Genomic DNA, 27753 nt, shown 5'->3' on the forward strand with positions numbered 1-27753 from the left:
TAATCCAGAACGCCGTGGCCAAGCTTATTTTCGCTAAAGGCAAGTTCGACCACATCTCCCCACTCCTGTCCAAACTTCACTGGCTCCCAGTTCACTCCAGAGTCCTCTTTAAATGTGCCTGTTTAGCTTTCAAGATCCTACATGGCATCCTTCCTCCTGTTATACCACTCTTCTGGAACTCCTCTAACCCTAATTCCACTAGATCCTCCCAAAAACTGAAACTATCATTCCCCTCTGCAAAAGGTATATCCCGCATAGGAAAACTAGGAACATCCCTCCCCTTTACAACCACAGAACTCTGGAACAACCTCACATCCCCGCTCAGAATTTCAAGCTCCCTCCAATCCTTCCGCAAACACCTGAAAACTTGGCTCTTTTCAAAAATCTAACACCTCCCGCTCTTTGGTACCCTGTCCCTCTTTAACCCTTCATTGTAGCTCCTTTTCAACCTAACCCTGTAAACCGTGCCGAGCTTTACGCTTGTGGAGATGGTGCGGTATACAAACCTAAGGTTTAGTTTAGTTTAATATTTACTATTATTTTCTGATTCTAGACCCTCTGTGTTCATCCCACGCTTCTTTGAACTCTGTCACCATTTTCCTCTCCACCACCTCTCTCGGAAGCGCATTCCAGGCATCCACCACCCTCTCTGTAAAGTAGAATTTCCTAACATTGCTTTTGAATCTACCACCCCTCAACCTAAAATTATATCCTCTGGTTTTACCATTTTCCTTTTTCTTGGAAAGATTTTGTACGTTAATACCTTTAAAGTATTTGAACGTCTGAATCATATCTCCCTTGTCCCTCCTTTCTTCTAGGGTATACATATTCAGGGCTTCCAGTCTCTCATTATACGTCTTCTAGTATAAACCTCCTATCATTTTTGTTGCCCTCCTCTGGACCACTTCAAGTCTTCTTACGTCCTTCGCCAGATACGGTCTCCAAAACTGAACACAATACTCCAATGACCTGTACAGGAGCATCAACACCTTCTTCCTTCTACTAGCTACGCCTCTCTTTATACAGCCCAGCATCCTTCTGGCAGCAGCCTTGTCACACTGTTTTTTCACCTTTAGATCTTCGGACACTATCACCCCAAGATCCCTCTCCCCATCCGGGCATATCAGCCTCTCACCTCCCAGCATATACGGTTCCTTCCAATTATTAATCCCCAAATGCATTACTCTGCATTTTTTTGCATTGAATTTTAGTTGCCAGGCATTAGACATTCCTCTAACTTTTGCAGATCCTTTTTCATATTTTCCACTCCCTCTTCGGTGTCTACTCTGTTACAAATCTTGGTATCATCCACAAAAAGGCAAACTTTTCCTTCTAACCCTTTAGCAATGTCACTCACAAACATATTGAACAGGATCAGCCCCAGCACCGAACCCTGAGGGACTCCGCTACTCACCTTTCCTTCCTCTGAGCAACTTCCATTAACCACCACCCTATGGCATCTGTCCAACGTTTTGTCATTTTATGCTTTACCGTGCTTTTTTAACTATCCCCCCTTTTACAATAGTGGGTTTTTTTTAGTGCAGGCCGACAAGCTGAATGCTCTGTGCTGCTCCCAATGCTCATAGGAATTTTATGAGTGTCGGGAGCAGTGCAGAGCATTCAGCGTGCCGGCCTGCACTAAAAACTGCTATTGCGGTTCCTGTAAAAGGGGGGGGGGGAAGTAAACAAAGCATGGTAAAGCATAAAATAACGAAACATGGTATGATGAAACACAGCATGGTAAGCGTATAATGACAGAGCATAGCATAGAAACATAGAAATAGACGGCAGATAAGGGCCAAGGCACATCTAGTCTGCCCACCCCAATGACCCTCCCCTACCTTTCTCTGTGAATAGATCCCACGTGTCTATCCCATTTGGCCTTAAAATCAGGTACTCTGCTGGCCTCAATAACCTGAAGTGGAAGACTATTCCAGCGATCAACCACCCTTTCAGTGAAAAAGAATTTCCTGGTGACCCCGTGCAGTTTCCCACCCCTGATTTTTCACGGATGCCCCCTTGTTGCCGCGGGACCCTTGAAAAAGAAGATATCTTCTTCCACCTCGATGCGGCCCATGAGATACTTGAATGTCTCGATCATGTCACCCCGCTCTCTGCGTTCCTCGAGTGAGTACAGCTGCAACTTATCCAGCCGTTCCTTGTACGGGAGATCCTTGAGTCCCGAGACCATCCGGGTGGCCATTCTCTGGACTGACTCCAGTCTCAGCACATCCTTACGGTAATGTGGCCTCCAGAATTGCACACAGTATTCCAGGTGGGGCCTCACCATGGATCTATACAATGGCATAATGACTTCAGGCTTACGGCTGACGAAACTCCTGCGTATGCAACCTTGCCTTGGATGAAGCTTGCTCCACTTGATTGGCAGTCTTCATGTTCTCACTGACGATCACCCCTAAGTCTTGTTCTGCTTCAGTTCTTGTTAGGATCTCGCCATTAAGGGTGTAAGTCTTGCATGGATTTTGGCTGCCCAGGTACATGACTTTGCATTTTTTGGCATTGAAGCTGAGTTGCCAGGACCTAGACCAGCGCTCCAGTAGGAGTAGGTTGTGCATCATGTTGTCGGACATTGAATTTATGTCTGTTGTGCTTTTGCCCACTACATTGCTTAGTTTGGCGTCATCGGCGAATAATGTTATTTTACCTTGCAGCCCTTCTGCCAAGTCTCTTATAAAGATGTTGAATAGGATCGGGCCCAGGACCGAGCCCTGCGGCACTCCATTGATTACCTCCATCATTTCGGAGGGGGTGCCGTTCACCACTACCCTCTGAAGCCTACCTCCAAGTCAGTTCCCAACCCATTTCGTCAATGTGTCGCCCAATCCTATAAAACTCATCTTGCTCAGCAACCTGCGGTGTGGTACGCTATCGAATGCTTTAATGAAGTCCAAGTATATGATGTCCAGGGACTCCCCAACATCCAGCTTCCTCGTCACCCTGTCAAAGAAGCTGATAAGGTTGGATTGGCAGGATCTCCCCTTAGTAAATCCATGTTGACGGGGATCCCGTAGATTCTCCTCGTTCAGGATCGTATCCAATTGGCGTTTGATTAGAGTTTCCATTAGTTTGCACACTATTGATGTGATACTCACTGGTCTGTAGTTTGCTGTCTCCATCTTGGAGCCTTTCTTGTGAAGTGGAATGACGTTAGCCGTCTTCCAGTCCAACGGGATGTTACCCGTACTAAGGGAGAGATTGAAGAGCGCAGATAGCGGTTCCGCCAAGACATCACACAACTCCCTGAGCCTGGGGTGTAGGTTGTCAGGCCCCATTGCCTTGTTAACCTTAAGCTTTGACAGCTCGGAGTAGACACCGCTGGGTGTAAACTCGAAATTACTAAATGGGTCATCTGCGTCAACCCTTGTCTGTAGCTGAGGGCCAAGTCCTGGCGCCTCAAGGGTGAAGACTGAGCAGAAGTATTCATTTAACAGTTGGGCTTTTTCCGAGTCCGCTTCTACATAGTCCCCGTTTGGTTTCCTAAGACGTACTATCCTGCCTGAGTTCTTATTTCTGTCACTGATATACCTGAAGAAGGATTTATCTCCTTTCTGGATGTTCTTCGCTAGAGACTCCTCCATGCGGAATTTGGCCTCCCTAATTGCTGTTTTGAATGCTTTTGACTTGGCCAGATAGACTTCCCTAGAGTCCTGTTTCTCTGATTGTTTGTAAGAGATGAATGCTTTTTTCTTCTCCTTGATGTGGTCCGAAATCTCCGCAGAGAACCACTGTGGCTTATTGTTCCTTTGCCGTTTACTTACTGATTTAACATAGCGGTTTGTTGCTTCTTGTATGGTGGCTTTCAAAGTCGATAACATTTCTTCCACGTTATCGGTTTCTGCTTGGCTTTGTAGCGCCTGGTGAACGAAGTCTCCCATTTTTTTGAAGTTTGTGTCCTTGAATTTGAGGACCTTGGTCAGTGTGGTAGATTTAGTGAAACTTTTCCTGAGATTGAACCATACCATGTTGTGGTCACTGGACGCCAATGTGTCGCCCACTGAGACATCTGTGACACTTTCTCCATTGGTAAGTATCAGGTCCAGTATTGCCTGATCCCTTGTTGGTTCCAACACCAGTTGCCTGAGTCTTGCTCCCTTCATAGAGTTTAATAGCCTCCTGCTGCTGCTGGAAGCAGAGGAAAGCGTGTCCCAATCCATATCAGGCATAGTATTACATGCATGGCTGACAGAGTGAAACATGACATGGTAACAATGGTAAGACAAGTATATATAGCATGGAAGACATGGTACAGTAAACACTGAGTGGCAAATATGGTATGAGAAATTGTAGCATGGTAGATATAGTATGGTAAATATGGCATATAGAAAAGTATAGTCTAGTGCAGTGGTTCCCAATCCTGTCCTGGGGACCCCCAGCCAGTCGGGTTTTCAAGATATCCCTAATGAATATACATAAATAAAATACCAAAATAAGAGCTATATTGCACACTACTTCTAATATTTATAAATAATTTATCATTTATTATAATAATATAGAACCATGAAAACCTTTAAAACATATTATAACATTATTTCATATTAAACATACACACTTGTTCTCCCAAACAGTGAAGCCCTCTCAATCTATCCAACAAAAAAGTTAAAATTCATGAACAGTTCACCCCTTCAAACAAACACTGTATTCAGTGCCTAATCTTCTTATCTGTATCAGGCATGGTAGTTGACTGCACCATTGAAGTTAGTTGAATAATTAATTTTAAAATATTGAAATTTAAAAGTTAGTTGTGGAATTCTGCATGGCACCTTGCGATGCCTAAGTAGAGGTGCCTTCTGACATCTAACGATACCTACCTGAAAAGTAGGCATGGTTAGGGGTGGAGAATAGGCATGATTGACTTAGTTGTTCAAGTTAGGTACCGGTAAATTAGGCCTTGTATAACTAGGCCTAATATATCAGCGCCTACCTCTAGACCACCTAGTGACACCTATGCATACCTAGGTGCTAGAGGCAGGATTCTATAAATGGTGTCTAGTGGTTGATTGACAACCACACCGAGCAGTGCTGTTTATAGAAACAGGCCAAAGTGCCTAAATGGAGGCATCTAGTTATAGACTTTCCCCCTTAGTGGCTAAAGTTATACTTTCATCCTCTGTAGATGTTTAAAATACAATTATGCAGGCAGCATTAAAGTCAACCACATAGCTGCTTTTAAATATCAACCTGTGAAACATATTGATGTTAAGTGATTCATAGGACAGCTATCAAAAAACAGAAAATTGAATTTCAATATGAATAGATATTCACAGTTAAGAGTTCCAAGTGCCAGTGTTGTAGCCTTGGGTTGACCCACTTTGGAATTATGCCCACCCAAAATCTGTGCTCCATCAATATGGCTGGCAGGAATCTGCAAGCAACACTAGCCAAAGATCTCCTTCTGGTAGAAACACCTACACTCATTGTAGCCAGCAGCAGTATTCTCAAGCCGCTGCTGTCTTGTCCCCCTCAGTAAATGCTTAATTTACATACATGTGTGGAAGCTAGCTGTGCCAGTGGCTCAGGAACACTGCCACCATCTGCATAGAGTGTAACTGTTTCTGCCAGGATGAGGTCTTCGACTGGTTGGGCTTGCAGATCTCCGCCAGCTCAGGTATTCTATCAGGTTGATGGGAGGGGGTGATGAACTTTTGGGTCTACCCTATTTGTGCTCAGACACATCCTAAATTGGCAATCTGGCTATGCGTCCACCAGGTCCTAGACCACACAGTCAGTTAAACTGAAGTTGATAAACTGATTGATTTCAAACAGGCTGGAATGACTAGTTAAAAAGGAGGACAGGTTAAGGAGAAAACTTATAGAATACCTTAGTTTCAAATATCTTTGAACACCCTATCTAAATATTTTCTGATGCCCAATATTGCTTGTTCATTTTAAAGTCTTTTTGTGTGTCAAAAACCACAACTTTCTATATTTTGTTTCAGAACCCTATACCTCTTCCAAGGTAAGGCATACTTAAGAATGTACCACCTGAATTTTCATCATTGTAATAATTTCTTCTTCACTGCTGCAAATTATTATAAAAATATATGTAGTTAAGTACAATGCAAGGTCATTTAAATAAGTAAAATCAAGCTATTACCATACCTTAATGTACCACTAGAGTCACAAACCAGCATTATCTCACTATAGCAGGTTACTGACTCCCATGGTATGCAAGTAATCTCACTTGTGAGCAACTTCATAGCAGCACTATTCTACCATTCTGAGAGCATCTGGCTTCAATGCCTCTGCCCAGTACTCTCAGCATCTCAAAAGGGCTATCTCATTCCCTCAGTCAAGTCTTCCCTGATCAAGGACCCCCTATTATCCCCCCCCCCTTCAGCTGACTCCCTCCCCCAATCAGCTTCCCAATAATTCATCCCCTTGCCTCTCTGAGTCACCCTTCACTCATCCCTGGTGGTCCTGGGGCAGGAGCATTCCCCAGTCACTCCTGCTCTTGCTGATGCTGGTTTCAAAATGGTGCCAGTGCCCCTAGATCTAGTCTCATGATGCTCCAGTTGGGATCAAGTTATCTTATTAACCTCTATGGGGTCACTGGCATCATTTTGAAGTCAGTGCTTACAAGGGCAGCAGCAACTGGGGATCATTCCTTCCCTAGGACCACTGGATTATCCGAGATGAGTGAAGGTAGCCTCAGGGGACAAGGAAGGCCAACATGGTATGCCTGGGGGAAGCTAATCTGGAATCTCTTTGAGAGTGGGGTCTTTAGGGAGGGTTCTTTTGATGGGGCCTGATTGGGGGGAGTGTTATTATCAGAGAATGGGACAATAAAACTGGCACATTTTAAGATGCTGCCCTGGAATATCAGGTCATGTCTTTGTGGGTCAATACTAAGGATAATATAATGACCCCGTTTTTTTGCTGTTGTTATTCGCCACAGCTGTGTTATTACATATACATGCTAATGAGAAACTTTACATGTATTTGTATATTTTCTATCTTATTAGTGTATAACCCATATCAAGGGGCATAAAAATGTGTATTATAGTTATAAAACGCTTGATAACTACCCCTTAATGTTTAGACACAGAGGACAAAATTCCATGTATGGCACCAAAATTAAAAGCGCTAAGCACTATTTTATAAATGACATTCTGAGTTGGGCGTCATTTATAGAATAGCACCTAGCATTGAAATCTATGGCTAACTTTTAGGCCCAAGGATTTATGCCAATTGAAATCTGTAGTAAATCCCCATGCCTAAATTAAGTGTAGATCAGGCAAATTCTGTACCATTGTGTGAAAATTCTTGGAACGTCCATGACCCATGGTCACACCCCCTTTTCAGATCCATGCACTTAAATTTACAAGCACATCTTTATAGAATACACTAGCAACTTGTGCACGTAAATTCTAATCATCATTCCCATCTTCACCCTGTCGACCAAAACCAAAATCTTCATCTCCTCAGTCATCACCGAGGTCTCACAATGGACAAAAAACTTCAAACTTAAACTAAACCCGGACAAGACCAAATTCTTCATGGCAACCCTGTCAAACAAAACCATCGACTCTTCAATCAATCTGAATGGAAACAACTTCCCAATCAACCCTACCATAAAAATCCTAGGTGTCACCATCCACCAACAACTTACCCTTGACACTCACACCAACATCTTAATCAACAAATGTTTCTGTCTACTATGGAAACTATGCACTCTACCTTTGATAATTATTAGCACCCAATTATTGGCACTAATTCGTTCATTATTCAATTCAATTGTGTGCAGAAATTGGGCGCACACCTAAATTTCCAAATCGAGTTTTGAGCACCATGTATTGAATCCTGGGGAGATTAGGAAAATAGTCTAGTGAATTTGGTCCATTGCATCCATTTAAAATAAATTACAGCACAGAACATCAGTTACAGGTACAGTTAAATCATTTATATTCCGCTATTGCCAGCAATTGGTTCATAGCGGATAACATACAAAGAAGCTAGATTAATACAGGATTAAGCTATATAATGAAATCAATTTAGATAAAGAAAGACATTGTCCTATTATTAACTACTGAGATTGAATTTCTGGAACAAAAAGGTTTTAAGCGCCTTATAGATCATATTTCAGTTGGCAAAGTTGACCAAACAGAAGCAGCCTTATAAGAAAAAAAGTGATAGTCTTTTAGATATAATTTCCATTGAACTGGGGAATTGCAGGGCCAATGTATTACGTACACTGTAGTGTGACTAACCAACGTCCTTTAAATTAATTTATTCATGCACTGTTGAATCAATCCATATAGTATTTTAAACAACAGACAGCATGATTTAAACTTTATTCTGGCTTCAATTGGAAGCCAGTGTGCACTACAAAATATAAAGACCCATTTTACATAAGTCATTGAGGTTGAAATTGAGACATCTAGGTTGGGATATGCTCAATTCCTCCTACATTTTATAAAAGACTTTGCCAAATGAGGAGCTTATTGTAAAATATGTATAAGGATATACAGGAATACTTGTATATTTGCCAGTACAAATTGGAGGAGCAGCCATTTTGAAAATATATAAAATGAATGGTATCAATTCAGCAGTTCCATATAGAAATGCTGGCTTTTATACTTTATATAGAAAATGTGATTTTGCAGTTCTACATATAAGTGCCAGCTATTTTACAAACCTACATGTAAAAGTGCCTTCAAGAAAGTGCCTTCATTTGGAGGCATAAGTGAAAAATGGAGGATTAAGAATAATTACTTCGTTAGTCCATCAGATAAAGCCCTGGCTATGTATGTCTTTGAAACTGGAGAAATATAAGTGGTGAAATTTATTTGAATGTATTTTATTTATTTACTTTATAGTTATTTATATACTGTCTATTAATGAAGGTTGTCTAAGTGGTTTACATTTAGGTTCTCAGGCATTTCTAATTATAAGATGGGAAATACATGTATATGAAGACACCTCCTTGAGATCTAAATAATGGATCTTTATCTATATGTGTGCCTACAGCCTGGCCACCCAGAGTAGGCCTGTTCTTACTATCAGAAGCTAAGCAGCATCAGGCCTGCCTGATACCTAGATGGGAGAACTCCTGGGACACCAGGCACTATAGTCCAAGGGAGCCCTATGCTGGGCAGCAGCACAGTGGAACCACAAACTGCATGGGAGAAGGCAATGGCAAATCACTCCTGTACTCTGTACACTGGGTAGATTCCTCATCAAGCATGTTGCATGAGTCAGTGGCATAATCCATCCATTTGTACATGTAGATGTTTCTAAAATGTTCTCTATGGTAAGACTAGTACTCATAAAAACTGCTTGTGCAAAGATACTAGGCAAGAGACAAGTTTTGACCCTCATCTCAAAATATATAGGTCACACCTGTTCGTAGCAGCTGAAGGCAAGTACATGAGGCAATGTAGAGTTATGCATCTTGCATAAGATTAGAAGGAGCAGCTCTAAGATCTGATTTTCAGGTCCCTGGCTCCATCAAAAATTGCAAAGACTAGGGGACACTCAATGAAGTTACAGGGAAATACTTTTAAAAGCAATAGGAGGAAATATTTTTCACTCAGAGAATAGTTAAGCTCTGGAACTCATTGCAAGAGGTCGTGTTAAGAGCGGATAACGTAGCTGGTTTTAAGAAAGGTTTGGACAAGTTTCTTGAGAAAAAGTCTATAGTCTGTTATTGAGAAAGACATGGGGGAAGCCACTGCTTGCCCTGGATTGGTAGCATGGAATGTTGCTACTCTTTGGGTTTTGACCAGGTACTAGTGACCTGGATTGGCCACCATGAAGCCGGGCTACTGGACTTGATGGACCATTGGACTGACCCAGTAAGGTTATTCTTATGTTCTTATCCCACACAATTTTGATAATTAAACCAGACTTTTGAATATTGAGGATTATTTTATCAGTTTTAAAGATCGTCTTTCCCATTAAATTACAAAGCAGTTTGCAACAAATATATGCAGTCAGTTAAATTTGCATCCTATCACACACTCAGTCATAGGCTATTTTAAATATGTAGCAATGCTTCACATGATTATTGAAAGGCATGCAAATATTCTGTCATTTTAAGTTCAATTGGTATTTTGTTCCAGATGGCAAGGCCTATACAAGAGAATGTGTTTTTTTAGCAATCATTCACTCAATACCATCTGGACTCTTTAAAAAGGATAATTAAGAATGCCACAAGTTACAAGCAGCAATGTACTGCTGCACTCAAAAACTAAAATAGAATAGGGACATTTTAAACAAAACTTTATAATTTATGAAAAGGATTTTGAATTCAGTTCAGGTGTGCAGGTGGTATTCTTATCAATCCTTCCTGTCAAGGGTAAAGGCCAAGGCAGAGAAGCTTGCATCCTGGAGATGAATGCAAGGCTGTGTGGATGGTATCGCTGAGAGCATTTTGACTTCCTGAACCATGGGATGGTATTTCAAGACTGCTGAACAGAAATGGTATGCATCTATCAAAGAAGGGAAGAAATATCTTCAGAAGCAGACTGGCTAACCTACTGAAGAGGGCTTTAAACTAGAATCAAGGCTAGATGATCAAAGCCCCCAGGTAAATATAAACCCTCAGGTAAGTGAAGCATTAAAAAAAAACTCTATACTAATAGGAAAAGGGGGCAATGTCCAGAAAGCAGTATATAGTATACTAATGCTTGTAGTTTGGTAAATCAGGATCTGGATCTAGAGGCTGTGTTGAAAGAGGTTGATTTGGATTTAGTGGTGTTCACAGAGATGTGGTTCATGGAGAACACTGACTGGGCTATAGTTATACTGGGCTATAATCTGTTCAGGAAAGACAGGGTAGGAAGAAAAGGAGAGGGAGTGGTGGTATTGTTACGCCCTACTGGGCGGTGTATTTTCCTCGCTGTCAATAAACATACGTTAAAAAAAAAAAAAAATTCATATTAAAGCCACACAATTGCAGGATCTTAAGGGTATGGAAAAAGTACTGTGAGCAATCTGGAAAAACAGAATAGAAAATATATTTACATTAGTGGATATACAGGTCTCCAGAAGAAATGGACAGAGATTGAATTGAAGACATTCCAAATATAGTTGCAAAAGGGGAAGTGATTTTAATATGCCAGATGTTGATTGGGATATATAGCAGTATATAAGAAATAAAATAATAAAAATAATAATATCCCTACTGAAGGATCGCCTAGAAGCAGGGAGATCCTGGATTCTCTACAGGGAGAACTGTTCCAGAAGTTGGTAACAGAACCCACTTGGGATGGGTCCATGCTAGACTTAGGGCTAGATTCTATAATGGCACCAAAAGTTAGGCAGTGGTAGGCACCATACTGCCGCCTAACTTAATTGCTTTAATTGGTTTTAATCGGCATGGTAATAGACCATGCATTAAAAACCAATTTAAAACTAATTTTAAAAAAAAGTAGGCACCTGTAGAGGCCTACAAGGGTAGTGTAATAATCACATCTTAGGAGGTGTCTAATAGCGCCTAAGGCCAAAGTAGGCATGGTTAGGGGCAGAAATGACCTTAGGCGCTGTTAGACGTGATTCTCAAAAGAACTTAGGCATCTTCAATGTAGGCCAGTAAAACCCTAACCTACATTGCAGACGCCTAAGTTTTCTGGTAGGTGCTGTTAGCCGCGATTCTTTAAATGGCAGTTAAGCATGATTGACATGCGGTTGGTGTCGTTTTTGCAGGTGGCTGTTGATTTAGGCACCATTTTACAGAATCTTGCATACAAAACAGATGCCTGCTGCATGTCAATCACCGACAGGCGCCACTTAGAGAATCTTGGCTCCCAAGGACTCTAGGCACCGGAAATGTAGGCCAGGGTTTTACAGGCCTACATTTCCGGCTCCCAGGTTACTTCACAGCCAGTAGTGCAAAGTGACATTGAAGACCGTTGCCACCTTTAAACATGCCCATTCCAGTCTTTGGCGTCACTATGCGCCACTAGCAGCTAGGGACCTAGTCCCAGAGGCTGTGTAGCAGCAATTATTTATTTTTTGAAATGAGGATTTAATTGGGTTTTAATGATGTGACCAATTATTGCAGCTACCACCGCCTAACATTCAGTGGCTTTTGTAGAATCTGGCCCTTAGTGCTTATAAATGTGGAAAGTGTTTCTGATGTTATAGTGGGTGATTATCTGGCATCCAGTGATCACCGCATGGTGTGGTTTAATATTAAGATAGGTGCAGAGAGGGCTCATTCGAAAGCGAAGGTTCTAGACTTCAAAAAACTAACTTTGTTCAGATGGCGGATTACATCAAGGAGTTGTGTGGATGGGACATCTGGAGGAAGAAGGAAAGCAGCGAGCAAAACTGAAAGGAGCTTTTGTAAGGAAAGGAAGTAAAAATAAAAAGTAAGGAAAAGTAAGGAAAGTAAGAGAAAAAGAAGGCTGCTTTGGTTCTCAAAAATAGTAACTGAAAAGGTAAGGAAAAAAGAGGTTAGCTTTAATAAACTCCAAAAGAATGCAGAAAGAGAAAAAAAAGGCAAAAATATCTGGAAAAGTTAAGAGAAGCTAAAATAGACAGGAAAGCAAAGATGCAACTGAAATTAAAAAAAAAAAATAGCCAACATGGTAAAATAGGGGTACAAGACTTTTTTTTAGATATGTTAGTGATAGGAAGAAATGCAAAAGTGGCATTATGAGCCTCAAAGCTGAAGGGGAGGAATATATTGAAGCTGACAAAGGTAAGGCTGAATTGCTTAACAAATATTTCTGTTCTGTGTTCACAGCTAAAGGGCTGGGAGCAGGACTACAGAAGACAAACTCAAATAGGAATGGAGGTGTGGTAGACCTTGAACGATTTTCAGAGAATTGTGTTCATGAGGATCTAGATAAATTAAAGGTAGACAAAGCAATGGGACTGGATGGCGTAAATCTGGGGGTACTTAAGGAATTTAGGAAAATCTGGTGGCTCCACTGGATGACTTTTTTAATGCTTCTTTAGAGCTGAGAGTGGTACAGAGGACTGGAGAAGGGCGAATATGGTCCCTCTCCACAAAAGTGAAAGAAAGGAAGAGGTAAGGAACTACAGGCTAGCCAGTAAGTTTGACTTCTGTGGTAAGTACTATATATTAATGGAAATGATTTTAAAACAAAGAATAATGAAGTTTCTAGAATCCAATCGATTACAGGACCCAAGGCAACATGAATTCATTATAGATAGGTCCTGTCAGACAAATCTGATCAATTTCTTTGCTGGGTGACCAGAGAGTTGGATAGAGGGAAAGTGACGTGGTGTATTTAGATATTAGCAAAGCCAAAGTGATGGACTGTATCAGGAACTGGTTGAGTGGTAGATGAAAAGCGTTCTGAGGAAAGGATTGTTACCAGTGGTGTGCCATGGTTCTTGGGCCTGTTCTTTTTAACATTTTTGTAAGCAATATTGCTGAAGGGCTGTCTAGAAAGATTTGCCTCTTTGTAGATGATACAAAATCAATCTGCAATAGGGTAGACAGCTCTGTTGGTGTGGATAACACGAGGAAGGATCTAGCCAAGCTTGAAGAATGGTCCAGAATTTGGCAGCTAAGATCTAATGCTAAGAAATGCAGGGTCATGCATTTGGACTGCAAAAAGTCAAGCAAACGATACAGTTTAGGGGGTAAAGAACTTCTGTGCATGAAAGAGGAACAAGACTTGGGTGTGATAGCATGTGATGATCTTAAGGTGACTAGGCAGGTTGAAAAGGCGATGGTGAAAGCTAGAAGGTGCTTGGGTACATAGGAAGAGGAATGGCCAGTAGGAAAAAGAGGTATTAATGCTCCTGTATAAGACTCTTGTGAGACCTCATTTAGAATATTGTATACAATTCTGGAGACTGCACCCTCAGAAAGTTAAAAACAGGATGGAGTCAATCCAGATGAAGGCTTCTAATGGTGGACTTTGTCATAAAGCATATGAGGATAGACTTGTATCTCAATATGTATACTTTGGAGAAAATGTGGGAGAGGGAAGATATGATAGAGATGTTTAAATAACTACATGGCATAAATGTGCATGGGGCAAGTCTCTTTCAATTAAGAGGAAGCTGTGGAATGAGAGGGCATAGGATGAAGGGCCTGCCGGACGGATGGTGGGAAGACCCAGCCAGCTGGCCAATGATTAATGGTTAGTGGGGGGGAGGTCCGAAGAGGGGGGTGTTGGGGGGGCACCCTCCTGCCAGCAATTGGGGGGGAGGCGTCGTGGGGTGTCCTCTGGCAGGAGGGTTTGGGCACCCTCCTGCCAGCGATTGGGTTGGTCCGGCAGGAGGGGTTGGGTACCCTCCTGTCAGCGATTGGGCTGGGCCTGTAGAAGGGGTTGGGCACCATCCTGCCGGCGATTGGGGTGGGGTGGGGGGCGTCAGGGGCATCCTACAGCAGGAGGGGTTGGAAACCCTCCTGCCGGTGATTGTTGTGGGGCGGGACAGGTGACCACGGCCACTATACATTTCGCGACAGGGAGATCTCTTGCTGCGATAAGTATAGCATCCGCATCTACACTAACCTGGTTCTGTAACTGGCGTCTGTAACATGGACGTCGGTTACAGAATCGGGTTTATTGTAGGCCTGATTCTGTATAGGATGCCCCTCCCGGGCATCCTATACAAAATTTGGGCTAAAGAGTGTATCTGAATTCAAGACATCTTGGAACAAGTACTTTGGATCTCTAAGGGAGAAGAGGGGATAGTGGATGGCGTGGTTGGGCAGAGTAGATAGGCTATATGGTCTTTATCTGCCTCCACTTTGCCAATGGACCCCCATATCTCATTGAACGTATTATAGTGTCCCAAATGTATCGAGTTGATTCTCTCAAACTTATAAAACTGGCACAATGTTTCCCACCAATAGTTATAATTTATCCTATCCCATTTTTCCAGTTTTTCGCAATAAGCTACATTTTTTAATATTGTTTCTGAAAAATTTTGATATACTTTATTGTGAAAATAACTGAGTATTTTCAAGATATGGTTTACAGAATGCTATTGAAATAGACAAGAAATTATATAGTTAATTTTATAACAAGGTGACTAGGTTAAATTAACAAAAAAAAATGTTTAGATGTCAATATAGTACTTTTTTGAAGTACTGAAAACCATATGAACTTCTTCATTAATGTTGGTAATATTAAATGGCAAATATATATTTAAATATACATTGTTTCATTGCAATTTTAGGTCACAACGAACACTCCCCAAAAAATGCAAGCCTCTTCCTCCAGAACCAATGGAAAACAGCCAATTGTTTCCCTCACCATCAGGACAGAACTTAAGGTAAAATACTGAATATTACATGGTCTGCTCCAGCTCCACCAAACTACATCACAGAAAACATCTATATGGATCATCTTATTGACATATGGTATTGATCATGCCGATTACTGGGGTCTCTAGAATAGGGTGGATCAACCGGCTAAGGAGTTTGGGCAGTGGTGCATTATTTGTGAGCACAATTGGAGACAGCTGGGACTTTTCCAGGAGCTAAGTCTTTTTCTGCTTTTTATACTTCTGTTGCAATATTTATGACTGTTCCATTGAAGTGTAGACTTTTTCCACATAATTAATTTGTGGAATTTTGGGGCGTGCTTTTTGTGAGGTAGTTTTTTGGGAGGCTGCTACTGTGCTTTATTTTTTCCACCACTGTTGATTTAATACACTTGAGACACAAAAGTGGAGTTTTTTGCCATATGAAGCTTAACTGAGGCTTTTTCTCCACTTTTTTCCTGTCTCTTTTTTTCCAGAGTGTGGCTGAATGAATAGTGTGTGTATAGGGTGGTGTGGCCTTGCAGTGTCCCAAAGACCCCCAGTTGTTCCATTTCGGGCATACATTGAGGTGGTTGTTGACTGTATATGTCCTTATCCTTAGGTGGTTTGAGTGGTCTCTAGAATAACCCATTTTACACCTGTTTTGAACCAGTTACACTGGCTTCCGGTACAGCACAGAGTGCAATATAAGGTATTATCCATAGTACATCAAGTTTTATATCAGATGGACCCAGAGTATTTTCAAACGTTACTGGAAATATATCAACTAGGATGAATTTTGAGGTCGGAAGGTGGGATGAGATTTTTTTTTTTTTTTTAAATCTTTATTCATTTTTAAACTTATAATAAGTGTGATAACATATCCATACAAATAACTATAAATATATCACTTAATAATCAACAATGATACATATAATATTCTCTTATCTCCACCCCTCCCCACCCTTATCTATCATATAATCAATACTTATACAACATGTAACAATAAATATACCCTCCCTCCCACCCCATAATTGAACTTGTAAATTTAAGGGAAACAAGAATTTTCTAATATAACAGGGTTGTTTCAGGAAATTTCAAGATATTTGGGAGCCATTAACAAAGTATTGTAATGATTAGAAAAATCTTGTTTCCCTTAAATTTACAAGGTGGGATGAGATTGACAGTGACTAGAGAATTGGGAGTGCACTATGCTGTGACAAGGGCTGCAATGTTCTCAATAGCTGGAGTGAAAATGTGGAATGTACTAACAGGAAACTTGCGACTCTGTGCTGATCATGGAAATTTCAAGAAGTTGCTGAAAACACAGTTATTTGTTAATGCATTTATGTGATATCTCTTAGCAGTTACTAATGAAGTTGTAAAGTAGCATGTTCTTGTCTTCATAATGATATTTGTCTTAATGGCACGCACTGTATGCTGAATTGGAAACCGCTTGGTAACAGGCGGTATACAAATTTTTTTAAAGAAATAAATGCTGTTTTTAAAGAGCCCTTTACCGTGTGTAATACATTCTTTACATGTGGAAATTGCTTTATAAAATTGCCCACCAAATGACACACTGATGTGCATAAGCCTCGTAGCTATTATTTAGTGTTCTCTAAAATTATTTTGTAATGCAGAGTTCTACAGCTGTATTTGTCCTGACAAAAATTAGCTGTAGATGTTGATGTACATTAATTTTTAAGCTCACATATCGTGTTTCCCTGAAAATAAGACCTATCCCGAAAATAAGCCCTAGCATGATTTTTGGAAAAGGTCTTAATATAAGCCTTACCCCCCGAAAATAAACCCTAGTCTTAGGTAGCCGCGCTTCCCTCCACCCCCGCCGCGTAGCCGAACCGCCAAACCCCCGCTTCTGTGTACTGATGACATCATCAGCACACAGAAGGCCTCAGCGAGAAGGCAGCGAGTGCTGCTGACCTGTCGCTGCTCTGCCGGAAGGTATTTATGGTCACGGTCAGCGGGGATCGGTTTGAAGGGAAGGATGGAGGGTCAGCGGGGGTTCAGTGGGGTGGCAGGGGCGATGGCGGGTGCTCAAGAGTTCTGCTGCACAAGGGATGGGAGGGAAGGATAGAAGCTGGGCAAAGGGTTTTGCTGCACAAGGGATGGGAGGGAGGGAAGGATGGAATCTGGAAAAGGGTTCTGCTGTACAGGCGGATGGGAGGGAAGCAGGGATAGAAAGATGCTGCAGTGGTAAAGCACAAGGGGATGGGTGAGAGGGGAGGAAAGATGTTGCACATTTGGGAGAAAGGATAGAGGAAGAATTGGGGCGAAGGAGAGGAAGGGAGAGATGATCATGTACATGAAAAAAAATAAGCCCTACTCGAAAATAAGACCTAGTGCCTTTTTTGGGCCCCAAATGAATATGACACTGTCTTATTTTCGGGGAAACACAGCAGGTCCCTTCTTTAGATATTTGAACCTCTCTTGCAAACAATATAAACACAAATAGTAGAAGAGACTTGTGCCATCTTGGATACTTAAATTCAGTTTTATTGGGAAGAAATCTAGAGGCTGTATTAAAGAAAAGGGACAGGGTTGAACATACAAGACCAAAATGCAGAGGAATACAAATAAAGTTGAAAAGGAAAAAAGAGAATATCTGAGCAGAATTTAGAGAGAGAGGGAGGTCTCTGCTTCACCTATACTTCATCCACCATTGAGGCCTACCAAAGAATAGAACCTGAGACCAGGAAGGAAGGACAAAAAAACAACAACCCAGGTCTTTGATTTTGCAATGAATGGGAAATGGGCAGACTAAATAGATCTTGCACTCTGTTTCAATTTAGCATATACAAAGAGATGATTTTGATTAATGGTATATTAATTTGAAATGCTATATGATGTCCAAAAATAAGATATAGATCACCAAACATTGCACCAAGTCAGTGAAAACAGGGATGTATTAAATTCTGGAACATTTGTAATCATATGGGTATGTTTAACTATGCCAACTCAGTGATCTATATATATAAAATCGGAGGTATGTATGTGTGTATGTATGTATGTGTGTGTGTGTGTATGTGCCGCGATCACGCAAAAACGGCTTGACCGATTTGAACGAAACTTGGTATGCAGATCCCTCACTACCTGGGATGATATGTTCTGGGGGTCTCGCGGCCCACCTACACACGTGGGCGGAGCTACAAACATAAAATCAGATTTCACCCATTCATGTCAATGGAAAAAATGTAAAAAGCTGCCATTCTCACAGTAATTCAAAAACGGCTTGACCGATTTGAACGAAACTTGGTATGCAGATCCCTCACTACCTGGGGTGATATGTTCTGGGGGTCTCGCGGCCCACCTGCACACGTGGGCGGAGCTACAAACAGAAAATCAGATTTCACCCATTCATGTCAATGGAAAAAATGTAAAAAGCTGCCATTCTCACTGTAATTCAAAAACGGCTTGACCGATTTGAACGAAACTTTGTATGCTGTTCCCTAACTACCTGGGATGATATGTTCTGGGGGTCTCGCGGCCCACCTGCACACGTGGGCGGAGCTACAAACAGAAAATCAGATATCACCCTTTCATGTCAATGGAAAAAATGTAAAAAGCTGCCATTCTCACAGTAATTCAAAAACGGCTTGACCGATTTGAACGAAACTTGGTATGCTGATCCCTCACTACCTGGGGTGATATGTTCTGGGGGTTTCGCAGCCCACCTGCACACGTGGGCGGAGCTACAAACAGAAAATCAGATTTCACCCATTCATGTCAATGGAAAAAATGTAAAAATCTGCCATTCTCACAGTAATTCAAAAACGGCTTGACCGATTTGACCGAAACTTGGTATGCTGATCCCTCACTACCTGGGGTGATATGTTCTGGGGGTCTCACGGCCCACCTGCACAAGTGGGCAGAGCTACAAACAGAAAATCAGATTTCACCCATTCATGTCAATGGAAATAATGTAAAAAGCTGCCATTCTCACTGTAATTCAAAAACGGCTTGACCGATTTGAACCAAACTTTGTATGCAGATCCCTCACTACCTGGGCTTTTATGTTCTTGGGGTCTCGCGGCCCACCTGCACACGTGGGCGGAGCTACAAACAGAAAATCAGATTTCACCCATTCATGTCAATGGAAAAAATGTAAAAAGCTGCCATTCTCACTGTAATTCAAAAACGGCTTGACCGATTTGAACGAAACTTTGTATGCTGATCCCTCACTACCTGGGCTGATATGTTCTAGGGGTCTCGCGGCCCACCTGCACACGTGGGCAGAGCTACAAACAGAAAATCAGATATCACCCATTCATGTCAATGGAAAAAATGTAAAAAGCTGCCATTCTCACAGTAATTCAAAAATGGCTTGACCGATTTGAACGAAACTTGGTATGCTGATCCCTCACTACCTGGGGTGATATGTTCTGGGGGTCTCACGGCCCACCTGCACACGTGGGTGGAGCTACAAACAGAAAATCAGACATCCATTCATGTCAATGAAAAAAATGTAAAAAGCTGCCATTCTCACAGTAATTAAAAAACGGCTTGACCGACTTGAACGAAACTTGGTATGCTGATCCCTCACTACCTGGGCTGATATGTTCTGGTGGTCTCTCGGCCCACAACTCTATGTTGCTTGCTCAAGGGTGGGTTCACCCAACAATTTATATGTTCTTGCTCCTGGAGGTGAAACTAAAAATGTTTATAATCACGTTTTGCGTTAGTTGTATTGTATTCATTTTGTCAAATATTTCACATTATAATTTGAATATTGTACTTTTTATTAAGCTGTAAAACAATAATTTCATTCACCACTATAAAGTATCTTTATTTGAATCCATTTACAGTGTTATTGCTATAATTAAATACCCGTGCAACGCCGGGGCATCAGCTAGTAGATTATAAAGCAATATGAATAATAGGAATGATTACCACAGCCATTGATGCATGTTTCTACTGTATGGAATTATAAGCTTTTAAACAATTTCAAATAAGCCAGACTTACACAAAGGTTCTTCTTCTGACTGTTTATTACATCTGATTGATTGCCTTTTAAAATAAAATATTATACATACATCCAGATCTGTATTGGAACATTCATGTTATTGTTAATATTATAAGAGAGACAAATTCTAAATATCTGCTGATAAGAGTCAAGAGAAGATGGTTTAATAAGGGAAATAGACGTTTGTACTGATGTGCTACTTATACTTCTGCACATTATGGGTTATGTTATATTTACAAATGTTACAACACAAGGTGAGTAGACAAATATGTGATAGAAGTATACTGTAGCAGAACTTTGAAATGAACTTGGTATCTCTATAAAGCATCAAACTATTTTATTACCTACAAGAATTGAAACACAAAGAGCTCTATTCTTGTTTTGGATGCCTAAAAACTGGCATTTAGACTTGCAAATTGCATGGACGTCCAAATCCAATTATATAAAACCAGGATATGGACATCTAACATTGTGGTAGATCAATATGGCAAGTGGGGGTGTTTAGGTCGTGACTAGGTAAGGGCCATATTGCAGATGTCCAACTTTGATCACAGAAAGGGAAGGGATATCCATGTCTAAGAAGGTGGACATTCATATCCATGGGAGTGTGTGGCATAGAGGTTAGAGCTACAGTCTCAGTACCCTGAGGATGTGGATTCAAATCCCTCGCTGCACTTTGTGACCCTGGGCAAGTCACTTAATCCTCTCAATGTCCCAGGTAAACTAGCTAGAGTTTGAGCCCACCTGCACAGATAGGGAAATATGCTAAAGTACCTGAATGTAAACCACTTAGGATATAAGTGGTATATAAATAAATATATAGACCTTGTCCTTGACACATCCAAGTTACAGAAAGGTGCTCTAATTGAGCAGCTGACCATTGTAGGAATTAAGGCACAGTATCCAATGGTGGTTGTCATTTTTCCTCTCCCCCCGAATGTGAACTGGAAAGGGATACCAGGCTCTATGACAGCTTTAGGTACTATGGAAATTCTTAACAGGGCAGTATACAGATCTAAGGAACAGCCTAATAGTGTAACGGACTGCAAAGCAAGGGACCCAGATTCCCACTTCAGTTCTTTTTTTGTATTGTGAACCCTCCAGGGACAGAAAAATATCTACTGTACTTGAAAATACAACACCTGAAGGCTACTGAAGCAATGTACATTCAGTTACAGAAGGTATTTTTCTGTTCCTGGGGGCTTACAATCTAAAAATATATATACTAAAAAAAGAGCTAAAGCAGGATTTGAACCTGGGACCCTTGGTTCTCAGTCCACTACTCTAACCATTAGGCTTACCATCTGCTATTGGCCATTTTATAAGATGGATGTTCCTATGCAGTCACACAGACATCCTTGTCCCTTGTTTCCCCCCTTTCATAATTTGGATTTTCAGTTTGTAAAATGGATGTTAATGATGGGCATTTCCAGCACATGGACATCCATCTCACATGTATTTTAAGAAAAGGCTACATCCCATTCTAAAATACATGTGAGATGGATATCCATTTTCTAAGCTGGGTGTCCTTTCTAAAATGCTACTCAATATTTATAGATTCAGGGCTATAATTTTTAATGAAATAATGAGAATTAAACTTCTGAGAATAATTTTAAGTTTATTACAATGTAATATTTACTATAACTCTTTTCCCAGACTGCTCTGCACAGAAGAATTAAGTAATGTGAGTATTAGAATATTCTTTATGCAAAAAAATGTAGAAACAAATTTATGAATAGAAGTCCAATATCTGAAAATATTGCTTTTTAAAATATAAATTTATAATGACCACAAGATTCACCAGCTCCAATTGATTCAGAATGCAAAAGCCTGATAGAAGGTTATAAAGCAACTAGTCTAGGTGGAGGAATAGCAGTCATTTATAAAAACAATCTTCTTAACCTATACGATTATTCCCCAATAGATGCTACAATAGAATATCTTCACCTCAAAAGTAATTCAAATAATCAAATTAATTTTCTCCTACTCTATGTTCCCCCTCCCGTAGGACAAAACAAACTTTCGCTTCTCCAAGACATTATTTTCGATTATTGTTCTGGGACAACTACCCCATTTATCTTAGGTGACTTTAATATCCATTTCGACGACCTTAACAATTCAAACTCTAAAGATCTACTGAATATACTGATACCTCTCAATATCCACCCAAAAATATCTGTACCAACCCACATGGCAAATCATTCATTGGATATGGTTTTTGTCCCGCTATCTCAACACTCAAACTTTTCCGATCTGTCAGTTGTTCCGGTTCCCTGGTCTGATCATCATTTCATATCCTTCTCTCTTGATCTACCAAAACCCAGTCTACCACAACCATTACCCAAAACCAAAACGATTATTGCCCGAGATTATACAAACTTGGACAATACCGACATTACTTCACTTCTTGACCCAACAATCTTAATGTCTTTTCCAAACTCCATCGAAAACCAACTATCCGCATGGAATTCATCTTTACTATTCCTTCTCGATAATATATCTCCATCAACATTAAAAACCATTCCTCTACGTAAAACTTTAAACCCTTGGTACACAACAGAACTTCGCCTTATCAAACAACAACTGCGTTCTTTAGAACGAAAATGGCGACACAATAAAACTTCAGATAATCATCAAACATATATGGATAACGTCTCCCATTATAAAACAAAAATCAATCAGGCAAAACAAACATATTATTCCAATAAAATTGAAAAATCAAAAAACTCCTCTACGCTGTATAATATCCTAAAATCCATAGACCTAAAAAATAAAACAAACAACTCTATTCAACATTCCACATTAAAAGCTCAAGATTTGGCTGACGCATTCACACAAAAGATTAATATCATCCGCAATTCCTTTGTTCACAACACAACAATTAATCTCAAAAACCCTGACCAACCAAAATCTATTCCAACAGCAAAATGTTCAAACTTTAAAATTCCTACTATCCGCGATATAGAATCCCTCTTCCAACAAGTTAATCTAAAAGGCTCTCGTTCTGAACTCATTCCTCCTTTTTATTTAAAAAAACATTTCTCACACTTCGGACCTTTCATTCATTCACTCATTCATTCAGAAAAGCTTGCTTACTGCTACAGTTCCAGCTCAATGGAAGACTGCCATCATCACACCTATCCTCAAGAACCATAAAAATAGCATTAACGAATCTCCAATTACCGGCCAATAGCCAATATCCCATTTTTAGCAAAATTAACCGAAAAATTGATTTTCAACCAGTTATCTGACTTTATAGAAAACACCAATGCATTACACCCCAACCAAACCGGATTTAGAAAATTTCACAACACAGAATACTCCTTAATACTCCTTAACATCTAACATTCAATACTACCTGGATCACCATAAATCTATCATCCTTTTCTCTTTAGACATTTCCGCAGCCTTCGACACTATAGATCACAACCTGCTCCTTACTCGACTAGAAGAATTAGGAATAAGCGAGAACGTTCTTTCATGGTTCAACTCGTACTTACTCAACCACACCACCACGGTCAGGTTTAACAATGAAGAATCCACATCTTATTCAACCTCTTTTGGAATCCCTCAAGGATCTATCTTGTCCCCTTTACTGTTCAATATTTTTCTCTCACCTCTACTAGGTATCTGCCAATCTATAGGTTTTATACTGTTTTCATATGCAGACGACATCCAACTCATTCACCCGTTGGACCCAGAAAGTATCACCGATATCACATCTATCAACCATAAATTGGAAAAAATCCAAAACTGGCTTAACACAAATAAATTAGCATTAAACATCAATAAAACAAAAACAATATTATTCACTTGGAAAAAAGATATAACTTTGTCAAAACCTTTTATTCTTAATAATATTTCGCTCAACTTGGTTTCTTCCGTTAAAATACTAGGCGTGACTATAGACGATAAATTAACTTACCATGAACACATCTCTTTTACTATCAAAAGCTGTTTTTTTAAACTACGACAGATACGCTCAATCGCCAAATTTCTTAGTTCAACATCATTAAAGATACTCATTCACGCCCTAGTAATTTCAAAAATTGACTACTGTAATGCTCTTTTACTCAACGTCACTCAGAAAGAAAAAAGGAGACTGCAGGTAATACAAAACATGGCCATTAAACTAATATACAACGCTAAAAAGTTCGATCACGTTACTCCTTTTTTAAAAGACGCACATTGGCTACCAGTTAGCCATAGGATTACCTTTAAAATTTTATTACTTATTTTTAAAACATTAGCATCCAATGAACCACTCTTTATCTCTCGATTTCTAATTCCTTACAATTCTCAACGTTCTCTTCGATCTTCCGGCCAAAACATGCTGTCAGTACCCTCTTTGAAAATTATTGGTACACGTAGATCCGACATGTTCACAGTCATGGGGCCACAATGGTGGAACGCCCTCCCTCAATATATTCGATTGGAAAAAAACATTGTATCCTTTAAAAAACTTTTAAAATCTTACCTATTTATAGATGCTTTTAATCATTAAAATTTTTATAGAACTGTGCTTTGGACTTTAGCCCCTTACCTTTTGTTCTCTACCTTTTTCCTACCAAAATTAAGATTGTATACTTTAATCCTTCCCTACCCCATCTTGTTTGTATTTTAAGTAACTATATTGTTAATTGATAGTTTCTCTGTATTATTTTCTATATGGATTTTGTACATCGCCTAGCAATTTTAATAGGCGATTCATCAAATGATTAAATAAACTTGAACTTGAAACTTGTCTTTAAGCCCGTTACATTAACGGGTGGTAGAATAAATGTGTGTGCCTGTCTTTCTTTCTTTCTTTCTCTCTCTCTCTCTCTCTCCTTGGCTGCTGTCTTTTTTTATTTGTCTCTCTCTCCTTGGACGCTGTCTGTCTGTCTGTCTTCCTTTCTGTCTGTCATTCTTTCTGTCTGTGTCTCTCCCTAGCCCCCTGTCTGTCTGTCATTCCCCTTTCCTTCTCCCCCTGGCCCCCTGTTGTGCCATGCCTGCCTGCTCTGTGGCCCCCTTCTGTTCCCCCTCCCAGAGCAAAGCATGATTGCTGTCTGCCCCCCCCAGCACACCCCTCCCCTAAAGCAGCTCCCTTTACCTCTCCCCCTGGCCCCCTGTTGTGCCATGCCTGCCTGCTCCGTGGCCCCCTTCTGTTCCCTCCCTCCCAGAGCAAAGCATGATTGCTGTCTGCCCCCCAGCACACCCCTCCCCCAAAGCAGCCCCCTTTCCCTCTCGCCCTGGCCCCCTGCCTGCCTATATTGCTCCCAAACCCGGCTTCCTGCTCTCTTCTGGCCCACCGGCATGAACTGCTGCCGTCGCTGCTACTCCTCTTCAAAGCAGCCTGCTGAGGATCGCCGGCCAGCTATAGCAAACCTCGTAGGCCGCTTTCCACCTCAGTAGCACGTTCTCTCTAATGTGATCCCGCCCCTCGGGCCTTACAGTGAGTGAGGGCGGAAGGGGGGAGTCGCCGGTGTGTTCCCTGCCTCCGTGTTTGAAAATGGAATTCGGCATGGAGGGACACATCACACTGTCAGGGAACACACCGTCTTAAATGCGCATGCGCACTTAGGGTTTTATTATAGAGGATGTGATCATTTCTGCAAAAACTTCACTGGCTACCTGTATGATACAGGGCTAAATATAAATCTCTTCTATTAGTTAGCTAGTCACATATTCAAGGACTAACATTGGCTATACATACTGTGGCAAGACTTGCTTATCATACATACTCTAGCTGAGATCAGCTGCATGCAAGTGCAATTTTTCATCAAGTTAGTCACTCTTATCTACCTAAACTCCTATTGCTCTATCTTATCTGTCCATATGTTTTATTATTTAATTTGTTTTCTATCCCGTTCTCCCCAAAGAGCTCAGAATGGGTTACAGGTTAACATATGTGGAGGAGCATTTTCAATAGGATGTCTGTCTTGAGGTTGGACATTTTGGGCAAGAAGTCCACAAACCCAGAAGAAAAAACATCCATTTTCAAAGCTGCCAGACATCAATTTTTTATTTTAAAAAATGACCTATGCATAAGTTTTGGTCCTTAAAACTGCTATCTTTTTTGGCCATTTAAAAAAATAAAAACATCTACATGAAAAACACAAGTTTTGTAGACGTACCCAACTACCCTGTCTGATCGCAGCAGGGGAATCCCCATCAGCTCAGCTGATGGAGATTCCCCATGCCAGGATCAGCTGAACTGGCAAGGAGATTATTCTATCCCTCCCTCCCTCCCTCACAGGCACCGATCCCCCAGCCCCCTCCACATAGAGCCCCCGCACTACTCCCCTCCTTTCGACACCCCCAACAGCAGTGGCAACACCCCCTACATCACCCAACACCCCTGTACCCTGCGCTGCAAAATCAGCAGGAGGGAAGTCCACTCCCTACAGGGCTGCATGCTATGAATGATGGGCCTTCCCCCTCCCAATACATCTTAGGTTGCAGTGGGAGGGGCCTAAGGTGTTTAGCAAAGGACTGCTGACTGCAACCTCTGACAATCCCCAGTGTGCTTCATTGGTTCACATTAACACAACCAGTTTAGTTTTCAGTTTTGGCTTTGGTTGAAACCAGGTGATAAGATTTGGCTGCAGTTTCAGATTTGGCTGAAAGTGGTTAGACCATAGGCATCGGAATGGAGAGAGCCACAGGTCCTTGGTACCACAAAAATCCAGAGGGGTAGGAGACCACTAATATCTCCATATTCCCAATTTGCTGCGTCTGCTACTGGTCTGAGGTGGCAAAAACAAAGAAAAATATTTTGTGGGGCCGCATTGTTCAAGCTCGCGGTTGCTAGTCCTGCTCTGGAATAGGAGATGATGTCAGTGGGTGCAGGGCTTACAGCTGCGAGCATGAACAGTGCAGTCTCACAAATTCATTTTCTTTGTTATTGCTGCTGCACACCAATAGCAGCAGCTGTGGGGGTGGAGGTGGGAGAAGAGAGGGGGGAGATATCGGATAGAGGTAGGGGGGAAGAAAGATAGATGCAGGCGCCAGATGGTGGAGGAGAAGAAACAAATGCTTGATAGAAAGGGGTGGAGGAGGGCAGGCACTAGATGAGGAGTAGAGAAGGGCAAATACTGGAAAAAAAAGGGGGTAGAGGGAGCAGACACTGGATGACATTGGGAAAAGAGAAGGCATGATGTATGAGAGGATGAGGAGAAGGTACAAACACCACATGGAGGGAGGAGAAGGAACAAACACTGGATAGAAAGGAGGAAGAGGAAGGCAGATGATAGATGACATGGGGGAGACATTGGATGAAAGTCGGGATAGAGGGGGGCCAGACTCTGATGGAAGTGGGAGAGAAAAGGGCTAGATTTTGGGTAGAGGGGGCAGAGAGAAAGAGGACAAACTCTAGGTGGAAATGGGGAGACAGACGGGCCAGACACTTAATAGACGGGAACAGAGAAAGAGGGAAAACAGTGAATGTAAGGGGAAGAGAGAGGGGGCAGATGCTGGATGGAAAGGAAGGATAGAGAGGGGGTTGACACTAGATGGAAAGGGGGAGAGAGAGAGGAGCAGACAGCAGACGCTGGATGGAAAAGGAGCACATAAAAAGTGATGGAAGTAGA

At 41.2% G+C, this 27753-nt stretch overlaps 1 protein-coding gene across 1 annotated transcript in view; it reads left to right on the forward strand.

The window, feature by feature from the left end:
- The window catches only part of CLNK (cytokine dependent hematopoietic cell linker), a 95410-nt gene that overhangs the window by 31292 nt on the left and 36365 nt on the right, over positions 1–27753 (forward strand). The window contains exons 9-11 of the mRNA XM_033959478.1: positions 5958–5977; positions 15133–15228; positions 21839–21866. Of these exons, the coding sequence (XP_033815369.1) occupies positions 5958–5977; positions 15133–15228; positions 21839–21866 (144 nt within the window). The remainder of the gene's footprint in view (positions 1–5957; positions 5978–15132; positions 15229–21838; positions 21867–27753) is intronic.

This window comes from Geotrypetes seraphini, chromosome 1 (genome assembly GCF_902459505.1).
Source record: "Geotrypetes seraphini chromosome 1, aGeoSer1.1, whole genome shotgun sequence".
NCBI classification, from domain to species: domain Eukaryota; kingdom Metazoa; phylum Chordata; class Amphibia; order Gymnophiona; family Dermophiidae; genus Geotrypetes; species Geotrypetes seraphini.